This window comes from Falco biarmicus, chromosome 6 (assembly GCF_023638135.1).
Source record: "Falco biarmicus isolate bFalBia1 chromosome 6, bFalBia1.pri, whole genome shotgun sequence".
In the NCBI taxonomy this organism is placed as follows: domain Eukaryota; kingdom Metazoa; phylum Chordata; class Aves; order Falconiformes; family Falconidae; genus Falco; species Falco biarmicus.
Window position 1 is genome coordinate 71908470 of NC_079293.1, and position 20464 is coordinate 71928933.

Below are 20464 nucleotides of genomic sequence, written 5' to 3' on the forward strand. Positions count from 1 at the left end.
AATGGAGTCACCTCCCGCTGGTGGCCAGTCACACGGGGTGCTCCCCAGGGATCCGTGCTGGGGCCGGTGCTCTTTAACATCAGTGATCTGGACAAGGGGATCGAGCGCAGCCTGTGGGTGATGCCAGGCTGGGGGGAGCGTCGCTCTGCTGGAGGGTCAGCGGGGGGGTCTGGGCAGGCTGGATCGATGAGCCGAGGCCAACTGCGCGAGGGTCACCCCGGGCGGTGCCGGCCCCGCGCTGGGGTCACACCAGCCCCAGGCAGCTGCGGGCCGGGGCCGGGGGCTGGGAACTGCCCGGCGGGAAAGGGCCGGGGGGGCTGGGCGGCAGCGGCTGGGCATGAGCCGGCAGCGAGCCCAGGTGGCCGAGGCCAGCGGCACCCTGGCTGGTGTCAGCGATGGCGTGGCCAGCAGGGCCGGGGCAGGGACCGTCCCCCTGCGCTGGGCACCGGTGCGGCCGCCCCTCGAGCCCTGGGGTCCGTTCTGGCCCCTCACTCCCAGACAGAGCTTGGGGGGCCGGAGCGTGTCCAGAGCCGGGCAGGGGGCTGGGGCAGGGGCTGGGGCACCAGTCTGATGGGGGGGCTGGGGGGTCAGCCCGGAGAGGAGGGGGCTCGGGGGGACCCGATCGCTCCCTACAGCTGCCTGGGAGGGGGCTGCAGGCGGGGGGGTGTCGGTCTCTGCTCCCAGGTCACAAGCGACAGGACAAGGGGGAACGGCCTCAGGTTGCACCAGGGCAGGTTTAGGTTGGAGATTGGGAAACATTTCTTCACCGAAAGGGTGGTCAAACACTGGCACAGCCTGCCCAGGGAGGTGGGGAAGTCCCTGTCCCCGGGGGTGTTTAAAAAAACGCAGACATGGCACTTAGGGACATGGTTTAGTGGTGGGTTTGGCAGTCGTGGGTTAACAGTTGAACTCTATGATCCTGAAGGTCTTTTCCAACCTAAATAATTCTATGAAATCTCACACCTTTCTAACAGACACATACCAATCCATTACAGGTTGTCTGCCTTCTCAAGACCATCACAGCAGAGACAGGCTTTAGGAGAGATCTGAAGGAGGAAAGGGTAGTGCTGGCTTGCTTTGCTTTCTTGTTCTGCTCCCCGTTTCCACAGCACCTATCACAAAGGAGTCTGAGGCACTATCATGATTCAAACAGCAAAGAGCAGCAGCTACTGCACTTTAGGCCAAACAGAAACCAAGAAGGAAAACACCAGAGAGCACCAATTCTAATTCAGAGTAACTACTTCACATGCAGAGCGTTAGTAAGGAGACGGTCCTGAACTGATAGTACATATTGCTGCAGTGTTTTTGTCATCCTACATACTGCAATCAGGACAATCATACCAGCATTTTAAAGTGCTAAAGACCCTATAATGCACAGCGTACTACCTGCGTGGAAGGGGACACTAGAAAAATACACTCCCCTGTATTACCAGGTTTCAGGACTTTGCACGTGGGTCTAGCAAAGCAGAATGGATTCCAAACATTTATATTATTTCCTTTGGGGAAACATTCAGACAAAGCTGAAAAGATCAGTGCAGGGCCAGGACAGAAGAGGGAAAGAAACACTGGTCCCAGCCTGTAAAGACCCTGAGGTGGCCTGCAGCCACACAAGGTATGTCCATCTTGTGTGTAAAACAGCTTGGGTCCCTGAGGGAGCTCAGTATTTTGGTCTTAGCTTACACCAAAGGAGAGACACTCCTGCTAATCAGTTCCAATGACCCTTGTACAAGCAAGAGGAAAGAAAAGCATTACAGGAAAGGGCAAAAGCACATCCTAAAAAAAATCTGCTGGCCAAGGACTCAACGGAGTTGCAAACCAGAGCGGGAGTGTGGCACACACAGTCATCTGCTGCTTTCATCAAAAGGAGGTTCCTCATGTTCTCGGAGGGAAGAAAACTCCTCCCAGCCATTTAGCCCTTTAGAGAAGTACGCATTCATCCCTAAACTACATCTGAGTTCACAAGCCCTCTTCTATTATACAGTATTATCCACAAAAGACATATTACTGTAAGCAGAGGGAAAGGCAAAGCACATAGGCAGCCAGGAGACCAGGCTCAGAGAGTGCTTCGTCTCTGCAGGACTGAAGAGCGGGGAGCTCTAATGATCACCTGCCACTCTGCATATGTATTTGAAAGATCCACTTTGCTCTGTTCTGTTCCCAGCTCATGTAAAAGGGTTGTAAGAGCCTTTTTGGACAAGGAATCTACTGCTTGTCAGGCAAAGTTCTGCATCCCGAACAATTACAGCGCTGCTGAAATGCCAGTATCAACTATGAAATAACATGATACATTATGAGGACTAATCAGTACATTGGGAAAGGAGAAATGCAGAACGTAAAGAGCATGGAGACCCCCACCAAGACAGAGCCTGGATTAGGCTAAATGGAAAGGTTTCTGCAAAAGCAAAGGAAGAGCTGAACGTCAATACTCTCAGACCAAGTTAAGGACAAGATGTCTTAGGGGCTACAAAAAAATGAGATATTGTCCAGAGCAGCATAACTTTTTTTAAACAACGGAAGGGGTAAAATAGCTCCTTCCACCCTGTCATCTAGAATCAAACTATTACACTGTTACTGGTTTGCGTGATGCTAAAACACATCCGTGGAAATGAAGCTGGTGTTCACCAAAGCAGGAAAAAGGATACTTGTATTGGCTTTAAAATGCCCATCTCCAAAACCCCAAAGTGACATACCTTTCCATAACAGCCAGGCACTCCTTTCTCCATGTGAACCGACTGCCTCGCCGTAGTCTGAAGGTCCCAGAGGTAGCTGTGACTGGGGGAGGCGTCTGTCTCCATTCTGGCTCTTCTATTGGGATAGGAGCGGGTCTCATGCTTAATGTAGCCCCTAAGAATAATAAATACTGTGTTTCCTAGTGGATTAAAAATCATGCCCATTTTCTTACTCCTGCTCATGAAAGAAAGACAAGACAGATGATGAAACCATTCGAACTAAAAAAGTAAAGCATTATCAAACAAAGACACCATAAAGATACACAAAGGCAACTAAAGTTCCCATCCCCAACCGCCAAGCCAGAGAGGTACCAGGTGACCATGGAAATCTAAGGGAGACATAATTGAGCTGATAGCCACTTAAGAAAAGCTGTCCTGTCTTCATCAAGAGAAGTGTCATACAGAAAGGGTGAGCTATGCCCCAGCTGGGATTTATTTAGGTTGCGCTGGCTACCTCTTCTGCCACAAAATGGGAAATAGCAGGTTTCTATTTAATTGTACAGCAGTCTCAGGAAGCAAAATGTGAATTTATACGAAAGGTATTTCAACATGTCCGAAGAGCTGAGTAAACACTTGAAGTAGCTCCACCGATACAAACACACCCTGTGACCTGTGCAAACACAGGCTCCCGAGTGCCAGGTTGCCTGAAAAAGTCAATGAAAGCAGATTAACATCACACCTTTCCTCTTCTGACCCCCTTTCTATAGATATATTTCTCCTTTCAAGAAGCCTGAGCTGGAAAGCATCAAGCAAGAGACAGGATGTGACAAAATGCCTTCAGGAAAGGCCCTTTGATTCCTTCGACAACAGCCTCTCAGTTAATAAATCAAGACACACTGGAAGACCAATCTTTCATATATCCCTTGGTGAGGATGGGAACCTGGTGTAGGACACTAGTACGTAAAACAGGGTATGTCTGAAGGACAGCTTTGTGCTCAGTGACTTCCCCTGGAGGGAAGAAATAGCTGGTTTTTGTGCAAAAAAAATAAAAAAAAACCCCAGTTGTATGAAAAGATAAATCACCACCTATATCCCATATGCATACTGAGCTCAACTGGAATTCATTGCACTGAACCAGCCTAGATAGATCCAAGAGAAGCAGGCAACTCTGCTCACAGAAGGAATACAGTATTGTGCACACATAAAAGCAGGGCTGAGCCAGCAAATCCCCCTGGGTACACAGACTTGCTCAGAACAGTTAGGATTTAAGCATAAAAACATACTGTATTAGTGAAACAACACTGCTTCTTTAATATAAAACAGAGTAAAAGGGTCAAAGGAACTTAAGAGTTTAACCAATAAACAAATTCTTCAGTTAAAAAGCAAGAAATTAGCTATTTAGGCACTTGGCTGTGTTCCTTTCCAGAAATGCACAATGAGTATTTTCCTTACAGCCAGGGGTTCGCATCTGTGTTAGGTAGTGGAGCCCAAAGAAATGTAAAAATTTTACCCAGGAGAAGTCTATAGGAAGTGAAGCCCACAGCCTCTTGCATGCACAACAGACAGTGACTCTTACTAATTCCCAGCTAATGAGCCTATGCAGATTACTTGAGTTTTATTGACACATGAAATATTTCTTATATTGCCAATTTATTGGGAGGCCATTTCAAGGAATGTTCCCTACCCTCCCTTTCCAGTACTTCACAGTTTAGGGGGCTGTATCAAATTGCTAGGCTTTAAATACACTTAAAAAACTAAAAAACTTCTTTTAAAAAATAAAATTTCAGAAGAGGCAGGGGGGAACAGGACAAGAAATTAGCTTTCCCTGCATTGCCTTAGCAATATACTTTCCCTACCCGAGGATTTCATTTCATAGGGAGAATATAGGAGTATCAGTGATGCCTAACATCAAGAAGGTAAGAGACGCAGAGTACTTCCATTAAATTTGCCGGAGACTCTTCAAAGCTTGAAAAAAATAATCTGCATTTCAAGCATAAATTTCCTCCTGTTGCTACTACATTCACTTACTGACCTTGCTAGATCAATTTACCTATTTTTCTTTTCTGTGGGGTAACATCAATATCAGCAGCACATAAGAGAGAAGTATGCTGAGAATTACAAGCAAGTACCCACCACTGGTTTTGCACAACATAAAGACAGAAGCATCTAAATGCACCAGGGGCCCAAAATGTGGTTGGATGCACGAGTGACAAGAGTGGTGGATGCATGCAATACTGCCACATTTGAAAAGGAAACTATGGAGCTTTTCTTCACCCCCCTCAATTAAGTGAGCACTTGGGGATCCCCTTTATTCTGCTGTTCCAATGCTTCATTGCAATCTTGTTGCCACCCAGCTCCGCTACCTTCACCACTTAGTAAGTTACATCCTAGTTTACTAGCTCATATTCTTTTTACAACCCCCTCAAACAGCTTTTCAGTAGTGAAACTTCTCTCGAGCAGAACAAGCGAGGCAAACGCAGTATGAGATCTTCATCTTCGTATATGCATCAAAAAGCAAGACATCTGTAAGGGGTATAGAGGTGAACCATCTGGGAAGAACTCCTTTCACAGAGAAAAATGAAAAGCGACATCTCTCACTACCTGCCAGTGCTGAGCACCTTTTACAACAGCACTGCATTTTCGTCATGCAAGCCAGCATTTTTTCAGATGCGGGGTATGACTCTGGGTATGTATGTTGCAGGTGGGTTTTGGGGAGAGGAGGCAAAAGCGGTGCTTTCTAACTGAAATGCAGCTCTATCTCTACTCAAAATTTGTCACAGCAAAGGCGTGCCTTCTCTCAGCGCACCCCAGACGCCACCCCGAAGGAAGAGCATTGCTCAAGTGCAATCGCTGATCCACACCACATGCCTCGGAGAGGCCCTGCCATACAGGGGTGATGCGCAGAATGGTTGGAGCAAGCCTCAGGCCATCTCCAAGCTCCAAGAAACCTTTTACTGGCAAGCCTTTGCAGCAAGTACCTATCATATATTATACTGATAAGAACAGATGTCACACTGTAATTTTAGCCAGGCTAACCCAAGATCACATAATAAACACCTTTCGGTTACTACTGAGCCAGGCTAGATTTGAATCAGCAGGCTGCACAGCAAAAGGTTCCCTACAGAGCTCACTGCTTGGATGGAAAGGATCAGAGCAGGGACTGTTTTCTCTGCAGCTCTGTAAAACAGTAAATCACCAACAATATTTCCCACTGCAAATCTCGTGGGATATCCAGCCATGATTTTCTGTTGGCTTTTTTGTTATGGTTTGGTTTTTTTGCTTGGTTTTGGTTTTTTTTCTGGTAGACCTTTATAGCTAAAAAAGAACAGTTATGGGACTAACACAAGAGATGCTACATCTTGGTAATAACTACCTTTCTTTTTCCCTTTGGTTCAAGGAGGAAGAGCACATGGTTTTCTCCAAGGAGACCACAGTGGCCTACCTATTACAGAAAACTGGCAGAAATAAATATCCAGCCTAAATGGAAGTAATCTGTATCCATCTAACTTCAGCACGTAACTTCTAGGTGCCAGCCTCAGTTTGCAGTACACAACAAAAGACATGCTCAAGTTCCTTTGTAACAAACTTTTCATATTGCCCAAGACCCAGTGCCAGCCAAACTACTCACGCTAGCAACTACCAATGTAAAAAGAAATATTTATTTTAAACCCATGGGCTCTGAAAAAATAGAACATTATAGGACTCTGTGCTCATACACTGGCTTCTGAAACTCGTACTATTTATCTACTGCCAAAACGCTTTCAGTCCTCTACAAAACACAAGAGATATGGTGCCTGTCTGAAAAAAACTCGATTTAAATGAAAAGCACCCCTATTAATTGAATTAAAGACCTTTCAAACACTAGTATTTAGCACTGACTTCTTCAGCAAAAAACTCCTTAAAGCAAAAACTTTCCTTCCTCCCTAATTGGCAACTGTTTCCAGAAAAATTTACAATCACTAGTATACTGGAATTCGCAACATTGCTGTTAACTCTGACATCAGTCCTACCAGGAAAATGTTGATCAAGACTTTTTGAGCAAGATTATTGCATACAGTAGGAACAGCGAGGGTTTTTTTTTTTCTGATCCATGAGACTTAAGTCTCTTCTGCAATGTTCCAAGTCTGTCGTTGTCTGAACACCCACCACCAAAGACAGGAAAAATACTGAAACTGCCCATGCAAACTAGCAATCAAACCTAAGCAAATAACAAACAGCATATTTAAGAGGTCAAAGCAAGCTGACACATAACAAAAGTGATGGAATTGCTGAGTCTCTTCGGTATAGGAGCAATATCTAGCAATGTCTCAACAGCAGTGCCGTCTCAAAACTGCTCTAAAGCTCTACAACAAGAAGTTCTTCGGTTAGCAGATGCAGGACTGCTTGTGGATGATTTAAAGCATTAAACAGCACCATTATACAACTGAAAAAAGAAAAATAAAATCTCCTTTGGTGTATTTGTAAGTAATCCTTTGCTTATATAAACATAGCGAAGCCTTTGCTGTGAGGACCTTACAGGCAAGGCAGGCAAGTCCCACGCAGGAAACCATCTCATCTTTATCTAGGAGATGGGAAAGTGAGGTGCAAAGGTGAAATCATTTGCTATGAGTCGTACAGAAAAACTGGCAGAGCCAAGAAAAGACTACAGGTCTGCCAAGTGTTCTCCAGTCCTTTACACACAAAACTGCTATTCTTCCTTTACAGTCCATAAAATAATTACAGCTGGTGTCCTAGTCCTTTCAAAACTGTTCTGATTTTAAGCGAGAAGTTTTCTTTCCATTGCTACACAAACAAATTCAGTCAGAAGGTAGACTTACTCTGAAGACCCAGTTTTCCAAAATAAGGATTAAAGAAATGGGGGAACCAAAAGTTCCTGAAGACCTCACTTTGCCCATCGGTAACTCAAACACAAAGGTGCTTCTGAGCAGAGAGATCTAACACTATCACTCAAAGGATCGAGATTTTATTCCCAGCAGCTGGAACTGCAAAAGATGGGATATATGAGAATAGAAAGCCAAATGTCACTTCATAGTAAGTGAGCAAATAGGAAAAACACATGCCAGTCATTTTAAGTTTCGTCAAAGGAGGACAATCTCTTACACTCTACAGAGAGCGCAGTGATGGCATCACTACCTGGTGAACGTGGCAGGAGGCTCTACTGATTTCCTCAATTTCTGACTCTAAGGAAGACAGCAGAATGGCTAGTCTAGTCTACTAACCAGATGATACCGTGAGTACTATCCAAAACTTGGGCTCCAAGTTGGTTTTAAAACAGTAATTTGAATCCCGGATTCTCTGGACAAGGTGGGTACCTTCCTTAATACATTGTATACCTTTGCACACATGCATGTTAATTAACTCTTGGCTAGCGCATCCGACCTGAAATTTAGTAGATGGCAGTAATTCAGAGAAGTGCATTATCTTGGAAACTAAGGGTTCCCTCCTTTACCTCGGTCTCTAAAAAGAAACGAAATGTTTGTTATTTGGTTCTAAAGGAAATTTAAGTGCATCCAAACAGTCCCTTGACATAGGCAGAGGAGCCATTTTGCCTTTTATACTTCTTGAAAACGCTGTGTAAGATCTGTTATTTGAAAAAAGGTTACACTCAAACAACCACTCTTCAAGTGATTTTCCATGTGTGTCTAAAGAAAAGCGAACAAGACCTCAGCAAGACAGCACATCAGAAAAGCAGAGGTTAACATCAATTCATTCCAATTTAAGCCATAACCTTCAGTGTTGCAAGTCCTCCTTCCTTAGACACTTCTCAAGAGTAAAAGGACAAATAAGATGAGAGCTTGTGGATATGGGGAAAGAAAGAAGACTAGAAGGAAGAAGTAAAGATTTTAGTGCTAAGTTTGACAAAGCTTCTGTTATCCCAGCACAGAGTACTATTTCTTAAACAGCTCCAAACAATATCCCAAGAAAAGATGCAAGGAAAGATTAACAAAAGTTTTCATCATTACGAGAGGACTTTGGTTTTGTTTTTTTCCAAAATTCGTCTTCTAATAAACCTCTAGTTGTCTCCACTGTTTTGGAGGCAATACCTTCCCTAAAAGGGAAATGGCTGAGGGTTACTTTGTAGGGTACAACTTGAGGCTTTCAAAGCAGCTGATGGTTGCACCCAGTAACTTTGCTGATCCTTAATATCACAACTCCAGCCACTGCAAAATCAAGGCTTCCTGGCGATCCCTGCAGCCAGCCAGCATCTCGCAAGCCTTGGTACTTTCATTCTTTAAAACAATTTTCTAGATGCTTAACAGAAAGGACAGGCTCAGCTGTCAGATTGAACCCACCCAATTTTAAGCTAAAGTATTCTCAGGCCAACTGACAGCTGGAGCCTCTTGATTTTCAGCTTACACACAAAGCAGAAATTTTGAGGATCTGTTTTCACTGGAATTTTTCTTAATAGAATTCTGGATACTGAAGCCAAGTTCATATTAGAGAGCCTGAGTCTTAAATTCCTTAAAACAATTACACAGTTAATTCAATCACGCCGTTGTTTGAAGGAAATTAAATGTAAATATTTTGATCTTTACAATAGAACTGCTAGAGGGAAAAATAACAATTGTGGTCAAACAAAATCTATGGAAAAGAACAATGCAAGGAAATTAATTCAACTGTGATTTTGAAGATTGCTGGTTATTTATTGAAGATAATAAGGAGCTTTACTTCTCTTTTTATATTTAAGATCTGTTTTGAGAGTTGGAGAAGCAGGTGGGATTTGAGGGATACATCTCTACTTATAACTGTTACTATCAACATCCCATCCATGAGCTTGAGATCCAACCCAAAAGCCTCTGAAGTTATCCCAAAGTTCTTCTCCATCAAGCTGCGTATTTTTTTCTGCAATGATATGCATCCATCATCAATGTTTTCTATCTGTTCTTTCTGAAGAGCCTCGGCATCTCTTTCATGTTAGCTGACTACCACTCCACTGCCTACTTCTGATTCCCAGTCAGCTAGCAGTGAGGGACAGGGCAAGTAACCATGACCGAGGAGCTGGACAGACAGCTCTGGATGAGTCAGCTCTGCATCATTTACTGCAAAGAGCAGTGCAGATTTCTTTCTAACCTACTAAAAAGTACTCTGGTCCAAGGGAATACCTCTACTATACACGAGACCAAGAAGTGAATGATCAGTGATAATAAAAAACAGTGACAAAAGGCTTAGTTTCCATAAGTAAAACAGCAGGAGATGTTTAGGCTGTAGTTGTTTACCGGGATTTGTCTTCTCAAGCTGGTACCATCTGTAAAATGCCCTTTTCTTTTGTTCACTCAGGTCCGACCCCTGCTGCAACAGCCAATGGGAGATCCGGCTCTGACTGATACCTGTAAAAAAACCAGAAACAAAAAAAAAAAAAAAAAAACAAACCAAAAAAAAATTAGAAAGAGGAAGAGAAAACTTGTTCTTTTTCAAACATTTTCAAGTGGTTTATATATATAAAAGGTGTTGTCTTACAAAGCCTAGGAACTCATGTTTCAATCACAGAAAAAGTAGAAAGTTCAAGCTTCCCAACCTCATACCTCACTGTTTAAAAACTTCTCCCTGGTGATATTTGCAACCTTACTCAAGTATATCCTGGAATTAGCACAATCAACCTACAAGCAAAGAGGGTACAAACTGGGAAGCCAAATGTACCACTGACTTGAACTGTCCACAAATTCCCCAGCTCTTAAATTTCTTCATCTGTGGAATGGGAACTAGTACCTTACCCACTATTATATATAAATAATGATAGTTAGGAGATCATTATCATTCAGTGCTTGCATAAGAAAGGAGATAAACATAGAAACAGTTTATGGGATATAGATCACATCAGCCCAGAAATGGAGCAAGCCAACCATCAGCAGCTGTAACAGCAGCCAGAAACCAAAGCAGAAAGGGCAGCTGCCTGACAGCAAAGCAGCATTCGAGCTCCAAGTATCCAGGCAAGATTAGGGACATGAAGTTCCAGAGCTTTTACAGCAAGACTTCTAAGAAAACAGTAAAAAAAAAGGGAAAAAACCCTGGAATAGTTATTTCCAAAGCATGACACTGAATGAAGGATCAATGCGGAATGGGAAAAGAAGTCACTAGAAGGAGAGGAACCAAATAAAGCAAGAGATCTAAAAGTTCACTAGGACGTGAACCATAGGTTCATTTGAAATATCAAAAAACATATAGTTTGCTGAATAACTGAAGCAGTCCTTCAGGTAGGAGGGCTCCCTGTGCTTTTCACAAGGCTCTTCAGCTATCAGAAAGCATTAACAACATCTAAACTCTCCTGAGATCTGAAGTTTTAGGAGGTGCTCCAAGTAACAATATACTGCTGAACACCACCTGTGCCACTCTCTGGCTTGGTGCTAACACTGAGGCAGGTCAAAGGCTGGTTTTCACACAGAAACCAAACTACCTCTCCCCTCTCTTGAGATGCATCAAGGTTTTACAAGATCTCATAATCATATTTAGCTCATGAAAAACAATCCCTTGGAGTTTTACCGTTTCTAATATGGGAGGTTTACTATGCTCTTTTTTTCTGTTTTGTTTTTTGGTTTTTTGGCATTGAACACTGAAGCTAGTTAACTTTAAAACGATTCAACTTGACTCTTAGGTATCATATCCAGGTGGGTTTACTCCAAGCAGATTTTTACAGTTACAGGGTTTATGCTCTTAACTGTTCTTCCTTATACAGAATTCCAGAGCCTATGAAGTTTTAATTGCCCTGGGGAAAAGGGATAGGTGTCTTTTGTTTCGAGTACAGAAGTTTCAACAGTGCTCTGTCCACAAAACATACCCTGGTTTGGTTTTGTTTCCCATACATCTGTTTCTCTTCTCAACACGCCTCTGAAGGGACTGCCTTTGCCCCACACCTGAAGCTCAGCAACGGCTGGGGCAGTCAAGAGCTGACTGTCCCCCAGGGCCCACATTGGGATGTATAACTGAGTTTATACTACTAGGGAAGTGGAATTATTCAACCAAACACAAACCTTAGATTCTGCCAAGTTTACATCAGGTAATTGTGGATGCATACATGTTAATACCAAAAGAAGTCAATATAAGTTGATAAAACTCTCTGGCCCAAAACAAGGCTTCAAGTCTAGTTGAAATCAAGCAATCTAGATGTGTGATCACCAGTGAAAAGTTTTAAAATTTGCAGTTCTTCACCTATTATTATGATTTATAAAAGCCATTTCTTTAACACAGTGCTACGGGACACAAATGTTTGCATCTCACTGCTTTTGGCTGCATGGCTTCTATTAATCAATGGGTAACAGAACCATTAATTTATTTGTTTACTACGGTCCACTTACACTTACTGCAGTGAATTAGTGTTTGTTGAGTGTTTGGATAACAACGTAAGATATAAATGCAAAGCATTATTAGATAAACATTATAAATAGAGATGAAGTATCTTCAACAAGAGTTGTATAGTGGAAAATCCAAATTCTGCTCAAGAGGCTGTTTGATACTGTCATAAAGTGGTACAGATGTTAGCCACTTCAGACAGTGTGCTCAAGACAAAGCAAAGGAGCAGGAGCCAAAAGATTCAAGCTGTGTATTGCCGTGTCCACATTTGACTCACTTTGAATCCTCACAGCTTATTAAGTTCCTTCTGCAAAATGGAGCTTTGTAAAGGACACCGAGATGTACAGATTCAACGAATATGCTATAAATTCTCAGTACCATCATATTTGACAATGGTATCTCATGAACAGTCCTGCAGTCCATAGCATTTTTTGCATTGCAAAAAGTCCACAGCCCATTTAGCTCTTTGGCTAGCAGACTTCTACGGCAATGCTGCAAACCCAGATTAACATGTCAGGTATGGCTTAGGCAACTGATCTTAGTTTTGGGCACAGGAATGTAGTGGATGACCTCGAGAAGCCTTTTTAAGTCCCATTTCCTATCATTCTTTTCTGGTTTTATTAATCTCTTTCCTTGTTTCAGAGATCTGCAATGAGAGCTGAGCTTCTTAAAGGTTTTTGCTACCTATATCACTCCTTTTTTTAAGATACAAAGATTCTTTCATCTGTACCTCAGCTAAGTTTAGAAGCCCCCAAACTGTATATTCCAGTAGCTTGACTGATTGATCCAAGGTCACATGCAAAGCCTGTAGCAGAAAAACTGATCCAGGATCTCCTAGATCCCAGCACATTGTCTTAGTGACAAACCCATCCTTCACTCCTTTCAATTAAAAAAAAAAATCCAACCCCCAAATTGTCATGTCAGAGTTTCTTGCAATTCAAGTGGGTTTTACATAGTTGACTAACAGGGACAATGACCAGTGCTACCACCAGCACCATCCTGTCACACTGTCTGTAACCATGCTACTACAGGAAATTGCACTGGCAGGAAAAAAGAAATCATCCTGCGGCCAGAAGGAGATTAATGAACCAAGTTCTCTGGAGTACTGAAAACCCAGCTGTCTTGTGAGGAAATTCACTCAGACCGAACCATGGACCTCAAGGAAGACTGCCATCCTTTGGGCTCAGCATCAGCAAGGACACAAACACACTGTAATGAGCACAACTAGTATTCTCACAGAAAATACTGAAGGAAGAAGTGGCAATCACAAAGGATTACAGCAATTCAAATGTTGGCTTCGTGTCACACGTCACCTCCTTCCCATAGCAGGTTACGCTTCCCAATTATAAACAAAATGGAGATGACAGTACACGTGTGCTCGCTCTTCTGGCCAGCCCCACTGTCTCCTACATAAATTATTTGGGGAACAATTTTCCCTTTAAAACACATAAAAGAAACAGCAAAATGCATCATCAAGAGAAGGCAACTGGTATCTGCAGTACAAATCCGCTCACAACCCTGAAAACCTCTCTCCATCAAGTCTTTGGTAACTGGTTTTCACCTTCACAGATAGATTTGTTCGGTGACTCTACTTTGCATTTCTTTAATGTTTCTTTCAGGAGAGATTTTTAGAAGCACCTGGAATATGTCAGATTTGGAAAAGAAAGTAACTGATTTTTAATTCTTCAGTTTGTAAGCAAAGTCCTAGATTCATATAATACATGCTTGCAAAGGGCTTCTATCAATTTAGGAGATTAGCAAAGCTTGTTTACAGAAAACCTGCAAAGATCAAAATGATAGAAAACCAAATCTTTCCCTGTGTTGTCATGAGTATTAAAAAAAAGGGAGGAAAGTTTTTTCAAAAACCATTTCTTGCCATTTCAGATGATCAGTAATTCAGTAATTTTCTGAATTCTCTTCACAATGGAACTAGTTAAGTTTCACTTTATATTTGCTCACAGTCCCTGTGTGTAGGTTCCAAACCTTAAGGGATTTTATTTATGTTACAGCAGTGCTTCAAGGCTGCCCTCCACTGTGCTAGAAGCTGTGTGTTTAGCATAATATAAAGCTAAGTCCTGAAGACCTCATATGAATTAAGACAGAGACAGTAGGACAGAGCTGAATCGTACAAGCAGAGTAATTGGGAAGGTCAGCAGAACTGCATGCTAGAAAGCTCTATGTGTTATGTAAATTTTTTTAAAACAATTGCCTCTGCATTTTACGGTTGTTGCTGTTCTTTTTTTTTAATGGTGGTTTAGGTTTTATGGTACTAGCCTGAGAATTGAGAAATCTGAATTCAAATCCCTGCTCTGCAACAGTCTGCTTCCACTGTGACCTCAGGAAAGTGAGGTTTTTTTGTTCTGTCACTCCCTATGTGTGAAAAATGGAAAAGGCAATATTTCCAAACCTTGCAGAGACATCATCCATCAAAGCATTTAGCCTGGCTGCAAAGGGCTCATCTATATACACTCCTCCCTCTCTCCTTTACTGTAGTACATACCAGAAAGACATTCGTTTCTGAAAACATTTCCCCCGCCCTCCATCTACATTTGGAGGCTAAGAGACAGCATCTCCTAAGTTTGTATTTATCTCTTTATCCTTTGCCTTCCAACCATAACTTACTCAGTAACCAGATAAAATTCTGGTGGCAATTACAGCAAATTGCAGCACACGACTTCAAATTATTGTTGATAAAAATTTGGCATCTCACCTGCCACATGTAGGGCTAAATACCTACCCTCGGGTAAGCTGCAGCTATGTTAAAAGAAGCTTCAAATAACAAGATAGGAAATTCAGCAGGAACTATTATTAGCTGCTGTTTATACTGTCATTTTTCTTATCAGTAGGAGATTATTTATACAGAGCCCAACCCAAGTGCTTCTTGTTTATCTTATTACAGACACCATTAAAAAAGTTTCTATAAAAAGCAGCTCCTGTATTTAGGACCAGCACTAATAAGTGTTATGCTAGGTTTGTGCTTCTTATCAATCATTCCTTTATTTTCAAGTCACTATTTAATACTCTGTTACTATTTTCCAATCTGCTCTCTTCTCCCAGTACACAAGGCAGCCCTGTAGAATGTCTTCCAGGTTTAATTTTCCCTGTCAGATTCATTATCTAAATGACTTTTAAAGTTTCTAGTAATTTTATAAAGGCTAATAGAGCCTAAAGAATTGTTCTACTGCAACAGCTGATTTTAACCTTCAGCTCCGTGTTCCTCTCTCATGTATCCTCCCTTTCCATCACTTCCCATCCCCTTGTGCCGCAGCACAGGAAAAACAAAAGGAAAAGCCGTTTACTGTTGCAGAGTCTGTAAATAAAAGGCTGCACAGGGTGCTTTGTAGGATTGTGGCTGATGTAGGAAAGTGTATTCTGTAAGCACACTGCAGTATTAGAATCAAGATGAGAAAAAGGAGAAAGGTATTTCTGAACAAATTCCTAAGTGGCTTGAAGAATTAGCAAAATAAGGTGAAACGGAAGTTTCAAAGGGCAGAAGTTGCAGTAGAGGTTACTGCACCAAGGACAGAACATGCCAAGACACAGAATGGGGACAAATAGAGTCATAAGCACCAGGGAAACATTACACTCTCTGATGAGCTAATTGAAGACCTGCAATTTGAAGACATCAAAATACATTCATTAGCTTAACTAAGGTTCATCACTTGTTATGTCCAATTCAGCCAACTTCAAACCCAGACAAACTATGAAAAGGAAGGAAAGTTTTAAGTCCCTAGCCAAAGGTCTAATATCACTGTTCAGATGCACTATTACTCCTTTCTCCTCTCCATGCCATTCTCCCCTCCCATTACACACAAAACCACACAATTTTTTAGCCTACCAAAGAGATTGAAAGGAGAAAGTTGACAGCATGGGTAGCCAAGCCAAACAATTGTCTTGTGGACAGTGCCAGCCATAAATTTTTCATTTCTTTCTTGCCTCTCTTCCGCAAGGCAGAAGAGATGAACGCTAAAAGCTGGGGCCACACTATTCTACATTTATTTCAAGTGCTAAAAAAATTATTTCCAGCTGATGAGGGTGGTCATCGGTGGATGGGCAAGTCAAACACACCCAGCACCTGCACTGCAGCCTCCAGGAACAGCTTGCTGTGTTTGTGTTACAACAAACAGTGATGGAGGCTGTAAGCACACCAGCCTCTGTGGGCTGCTGATAGAGGACCCTGAGACACGGACGACTGGAGGCTGAACACTATTCTGAAAAGGTGTCATTTCACTTTTATGGTCCTCCTCTATGCCACCTGCTACTGCCCACTCTTTGGATTGACTTCTTTATTTTTCCTTGTATTTACTGAATTATTTACAGAACACCTTTACCAGTGAGACTAAGTCTGTAAATACTGACACGATACCATTTGGGATCATACATTCTGCAAAGCATTACCTCTGTCTATACAAACTGCTTTCTTAATGAACCAAAAGTGGTTTCCAGGGCTTCCATGGGAGCTTGTTTCACTGATGAATGTGAAGGGATGTTGGATATATCTGAAGAATACACCAGTCAACTAGCACTCATCAAGCCTAAGACAACTCTGGAAGTGAGAGACCTGGGACACATGCTTTCTGCTCTGGATCTCTGTCCTGGACTATTTTCAGTCACTCTTCACCACACTGTGCTTTTGAAAGGAATCTGACGTTTCTCCCCAGTAGCGCTGCACACACTCTTTAATCTGGTCCCTTCAAACATCTCTTTGAGATTTACTATTTCTTTTAGATAAGCCATAACTATGTACTTAATAGGGGCACATAAGTGCTATGCATCAGCTTACACAAGGCTATGGGTTATATTTAAAATTAATCAGCTCCCATAGACCTTCCCACCAAGCATATGGAGGATGACACAGTTCAACTGCAAAGGGTAGCGGGAGGAAGAGACTGGTGCAGCACAGCGCAGCACAAGCCTCTGCAGCTACCTCTGCTTGAGTAATGGCATCATGTGCAAAATACCACTTTCTTTTCGTATTTTAAAGGTCCATGGAAACACCACTGGGTCAGCTGCAAAAGGGCATAGGTGTTTAGCCTTTAGATTTACCTGGTTTCCCATTGATCTGGTTTGAAAACAAGATAACACCACAGTGTCATTAGTTCAGTCTTCATTCTGTCCCGTGGACAGGCTCAAAAGAGACATCTAGTAATATTTTCTCCGATCACCATGTGAGTACATTCTGGATTCCTCCCCATGTTACGCAGGAGGGTTGAGTGGGATGGGTGTGAAACTTAGTCAACTGCGTATGAAGCGGATGGTGTCATTTACTCACAGGAGGAACAGCCTGGCAAACAATGAAAGCTCCCAAAGGCTAAATGCCAACTTAATGACACCTGAAATCCAATGAACTAGGCTGAGAATGGAAGGAGGAAAACAAACAGATGTGAAGAGACTGGTCTTGGCTTTCGTGCAGTCTGCTTGCAGGGGTATCAAAGACATGCACCAAGACACCTAGGTAATTGTATCACCTCCTTTTACTGGTACAGACTCTGTCTTTGATTTGGTGTGGTGATTCCGATTCAACATCCCTGCATATAGTAGTCCCACTGACTAAAAAGTGCTGGCCTGTTTTGGAAAGACTCTTTTCTGCAACTTTTTCCTCTTTGCATTACTTCTAGTGAAGGGGAAGCTAGTTTGACTTATTGGTAGATGTGAAGGGTGCTATACAGAGGTTAATTCAGGAATGGATTATTCCAAGACTATATTCAAGCAAGGACTACACAAAACCAGGGAAGTGACCTGCCAGCTACCAAAAAGTAAGATCTCAGGTACAATTTAAGCAACCAGACGTAGCATTTAAATTTTTTAATACTAGTGCTAATATCTGATAAGGCTAATAGCATTCCTTAGAGTTATACAAAATGTTAATCTCATGATTTTACAGATGAAATGGAAACCAGGGAAGGACAAGTAATTTTGCCCAAGATCACAGAGAACAGTTGGGAAACATGGAAGGAATTCCTGGCTCCAGGGCTCGAGCACCCATTTCTGCCTGCCTACCTCAACTGCTAGCGTGTCTGCAAACCCAGATCTCCCAAACAGATGGGTTCTTATGACATTTCAAATACTGGAAATATCATAAAAGAACAACTTCCCTCCTGCTGGTTTGATATTCCTAGTCATCAAGGAACCTTAAAAACTATCTATTTCAAGATCTTTACTCAAGCTTGGGTTAAAAAAAATGAATAAATGTTATAGGTATAACATGGGATTGAGCTATTCGCATTTTATCATCCAGTCTTCATCCTAAGACACTGAGGTGCTGGAGAGTGTCCAAAGAAGAGCAAAGCTGGTGAAGGGTCTGGAGCACAAGTCTGATGAGAAGCAGCTGAAGGAACCAGGGATATTTAGCCTGGAGGAAAGGAGGCTCGGGGGGGGACCTTATTGCTGTCTACAACTACCTGACAGGAGGTTGTAGGCAGCAGGGGGGTTGACCTCTTCTCTTAGGTGACAAGTGTGGGACAAGAAGAAATGGCCTCAAGTTGTGCCAGGGGAAACGTAGATTGGATATTGGGAAAAATTTCTTCAATGAAAGGGTGTCCAGCACTGGCACAGGCTGCCCAGGGAGGTGGTGGAGTCACCATCCCTGGGAGGATTTAAAAGATGTACAAGTGGTGCTTAGGGACATGGGTTAGTGGTGGGCTTGGCAGTGCTGGGTTAACAGTTGGGATCAATGATCTTAAAGGTCTTTTCAACTTGAATGATTCTATGACTCTAAATATGCTACCGGCTACGCTGTTCCGGACAAGCAGTGTGAGCCTGTCAAGAACTCATAGCATCCCAACCCATGGAGGGAGCACTAAGACTTTGTTACTGTTTGTGTAAAGCTCTGGAAACACACCTAAGGAAGAAGTGGTATCACTGCAGTGTGTTCTCTTGTCCTGAATGTGAAAGAGAGAAGGCACAGGGAAAAGGGCAAAGAGAGAACTACTTCTCCTAGGTAAAATCTGAGCTAATACAGTCATCTCCTCAACCTCACATCTGATTTACACTAATCATGACTGAAAGGCAAGTGACTGAAAAACTTCAAACTATCATAATCTGACTCCTCAATGTAGTGATACCAGCTATAGCTGTGTCTCTGACTATTCATATACATTTTATATTATAAATACATATTATATCTCTCTTCATACACAGAGATACAGATATGAATCTATTTGCCATACTCAACAAACAATTTAAGAATTAAGGAAAACTGTTTCATTTAAAGATAAGAACTTTGGGCTTCTTATAATGCTGTAAAATAAAATCTGCTAGCACAAGCCACAAAAAAAAAAAAAAAAAAAAAAAAAAAAGAAAAAAGAAAAAGTGATTCACTGGGGAAGTTCCATGATGTGCGGGACAATGGGTCTTAAATCAAAGGCATACATTATCATGACTAAGCTGACAGATCTGCACTGCAATGCAGAAAGCCAAGCAATATTCCAACATCTGCACCATGCACAGACAGGCAGTTAAGACAAGTTTCCCAAAATGAAGAAAGGACTCCCTGAGCTCTTACCTGTTACCTGTGCAACAACTGCTTGGGAAATTCTCCGATTGGCTAGGAAGGCTTTGATTTCCTCCTTTATCACACTGCTGTCCCTCCTACCAAAACAAAACAAAACAAAAAACAAAAGAACACACAAAAAGACAGACAGACCAAAGTGCACTTTAAAGAAGCAAAATGGCTTTATTTCCTTCATTTAGAGGACAAGGAGTGGGGAAGGCAGGCATTAGAGTGCCTCACCAGTGGACACTTCTTTTAACAAGTGTCACGTTTGATCAAAGTACCCTAGCAGGAGAATGGATGACTCATGTCCTATATAATTCATATTAGGCGCAGCACTGCCATATGGAATGTACAAAGTTTCATTACACAGGGATGAATAAATCTCTCGTACCAGCATTAAAACCTCAGTCATAAAAATGAGGCACAAAAATAAAAAATAAAGGATAGCAGGGTCTGCATGGTTAGCTACACAAATGAATATACATACACAAACCTTCCCCAACCTTGCAAGGGAAAGACCCAAAGGAGAAAAGATTTTGCAACCTCTATCCCCCCATCCCTACTTCCTTAGTCCACAGCTTGCATCAAATGAGCAAGTGCAAGTTATTTAAAGGCTTTGTATGATTTTTACAAAGTGTGCAAAGACAGTTCAGAAGGGATATGCCCCCACCCATGGCTAGGGGGTTGGACCTAGATGATGTTTTAGGTCCCTTCCAACACAAACCATTCTATGATTCTATGACTAGAACTACTAAAAAGAAAATAATTTGGAGGTTGCACAGGGACTGTGATATGCAGCAAATTTCAATTGCAGTAACCACATACTTTTCCCTCCTCTTCCTCCCTCCCTTCATCAGAAGGGCAAACAAGACTTTATTAGGCTTTATTATTTGGTGGTTTCCCTTCCCCTTCTCCCCTCCTGCCCCAGAAGCATTCAAGGCAGATTCATGCTTGCAAATGCAAATGAAAAATAAACGCTATGTTGTGGGTTCATTTTTATTTCTGTACCAAACAC

General features: G+C 42.2%; 1 protein-coding gene across 25 annotated transcripts in view; it reads right to left on the reverse strand.

The window, feature by feature from the left end:
* Nucleotides 1-20464, reverse strand: part of HMBOX1 (homeobox containing 1) — a 119880-nt gene that overhangs the window by 38355 nt on the left and 61061 nt on the right. For all 25 annotated transcript variants that reach the window (XM_056342718.1, XM_056342707.1, XM_056342717.1 and 22 more), the window contains 3 exons: nt 19459-19544; nt 9887-9997; nt 2691-2844 (listed from right to left, as the gene is read on the reverse strand). In XM_056342718.1, the coding sequence (XP_056198693.1) occupies nt 2691-2844; nt 9887-9997; nt 19459-19544 (351 nt within the window). The remainder of the gene's footprint in view (nt 1-2690; nt 2845-9886; nt 9998-19458; nt 19545-20464) is intronic.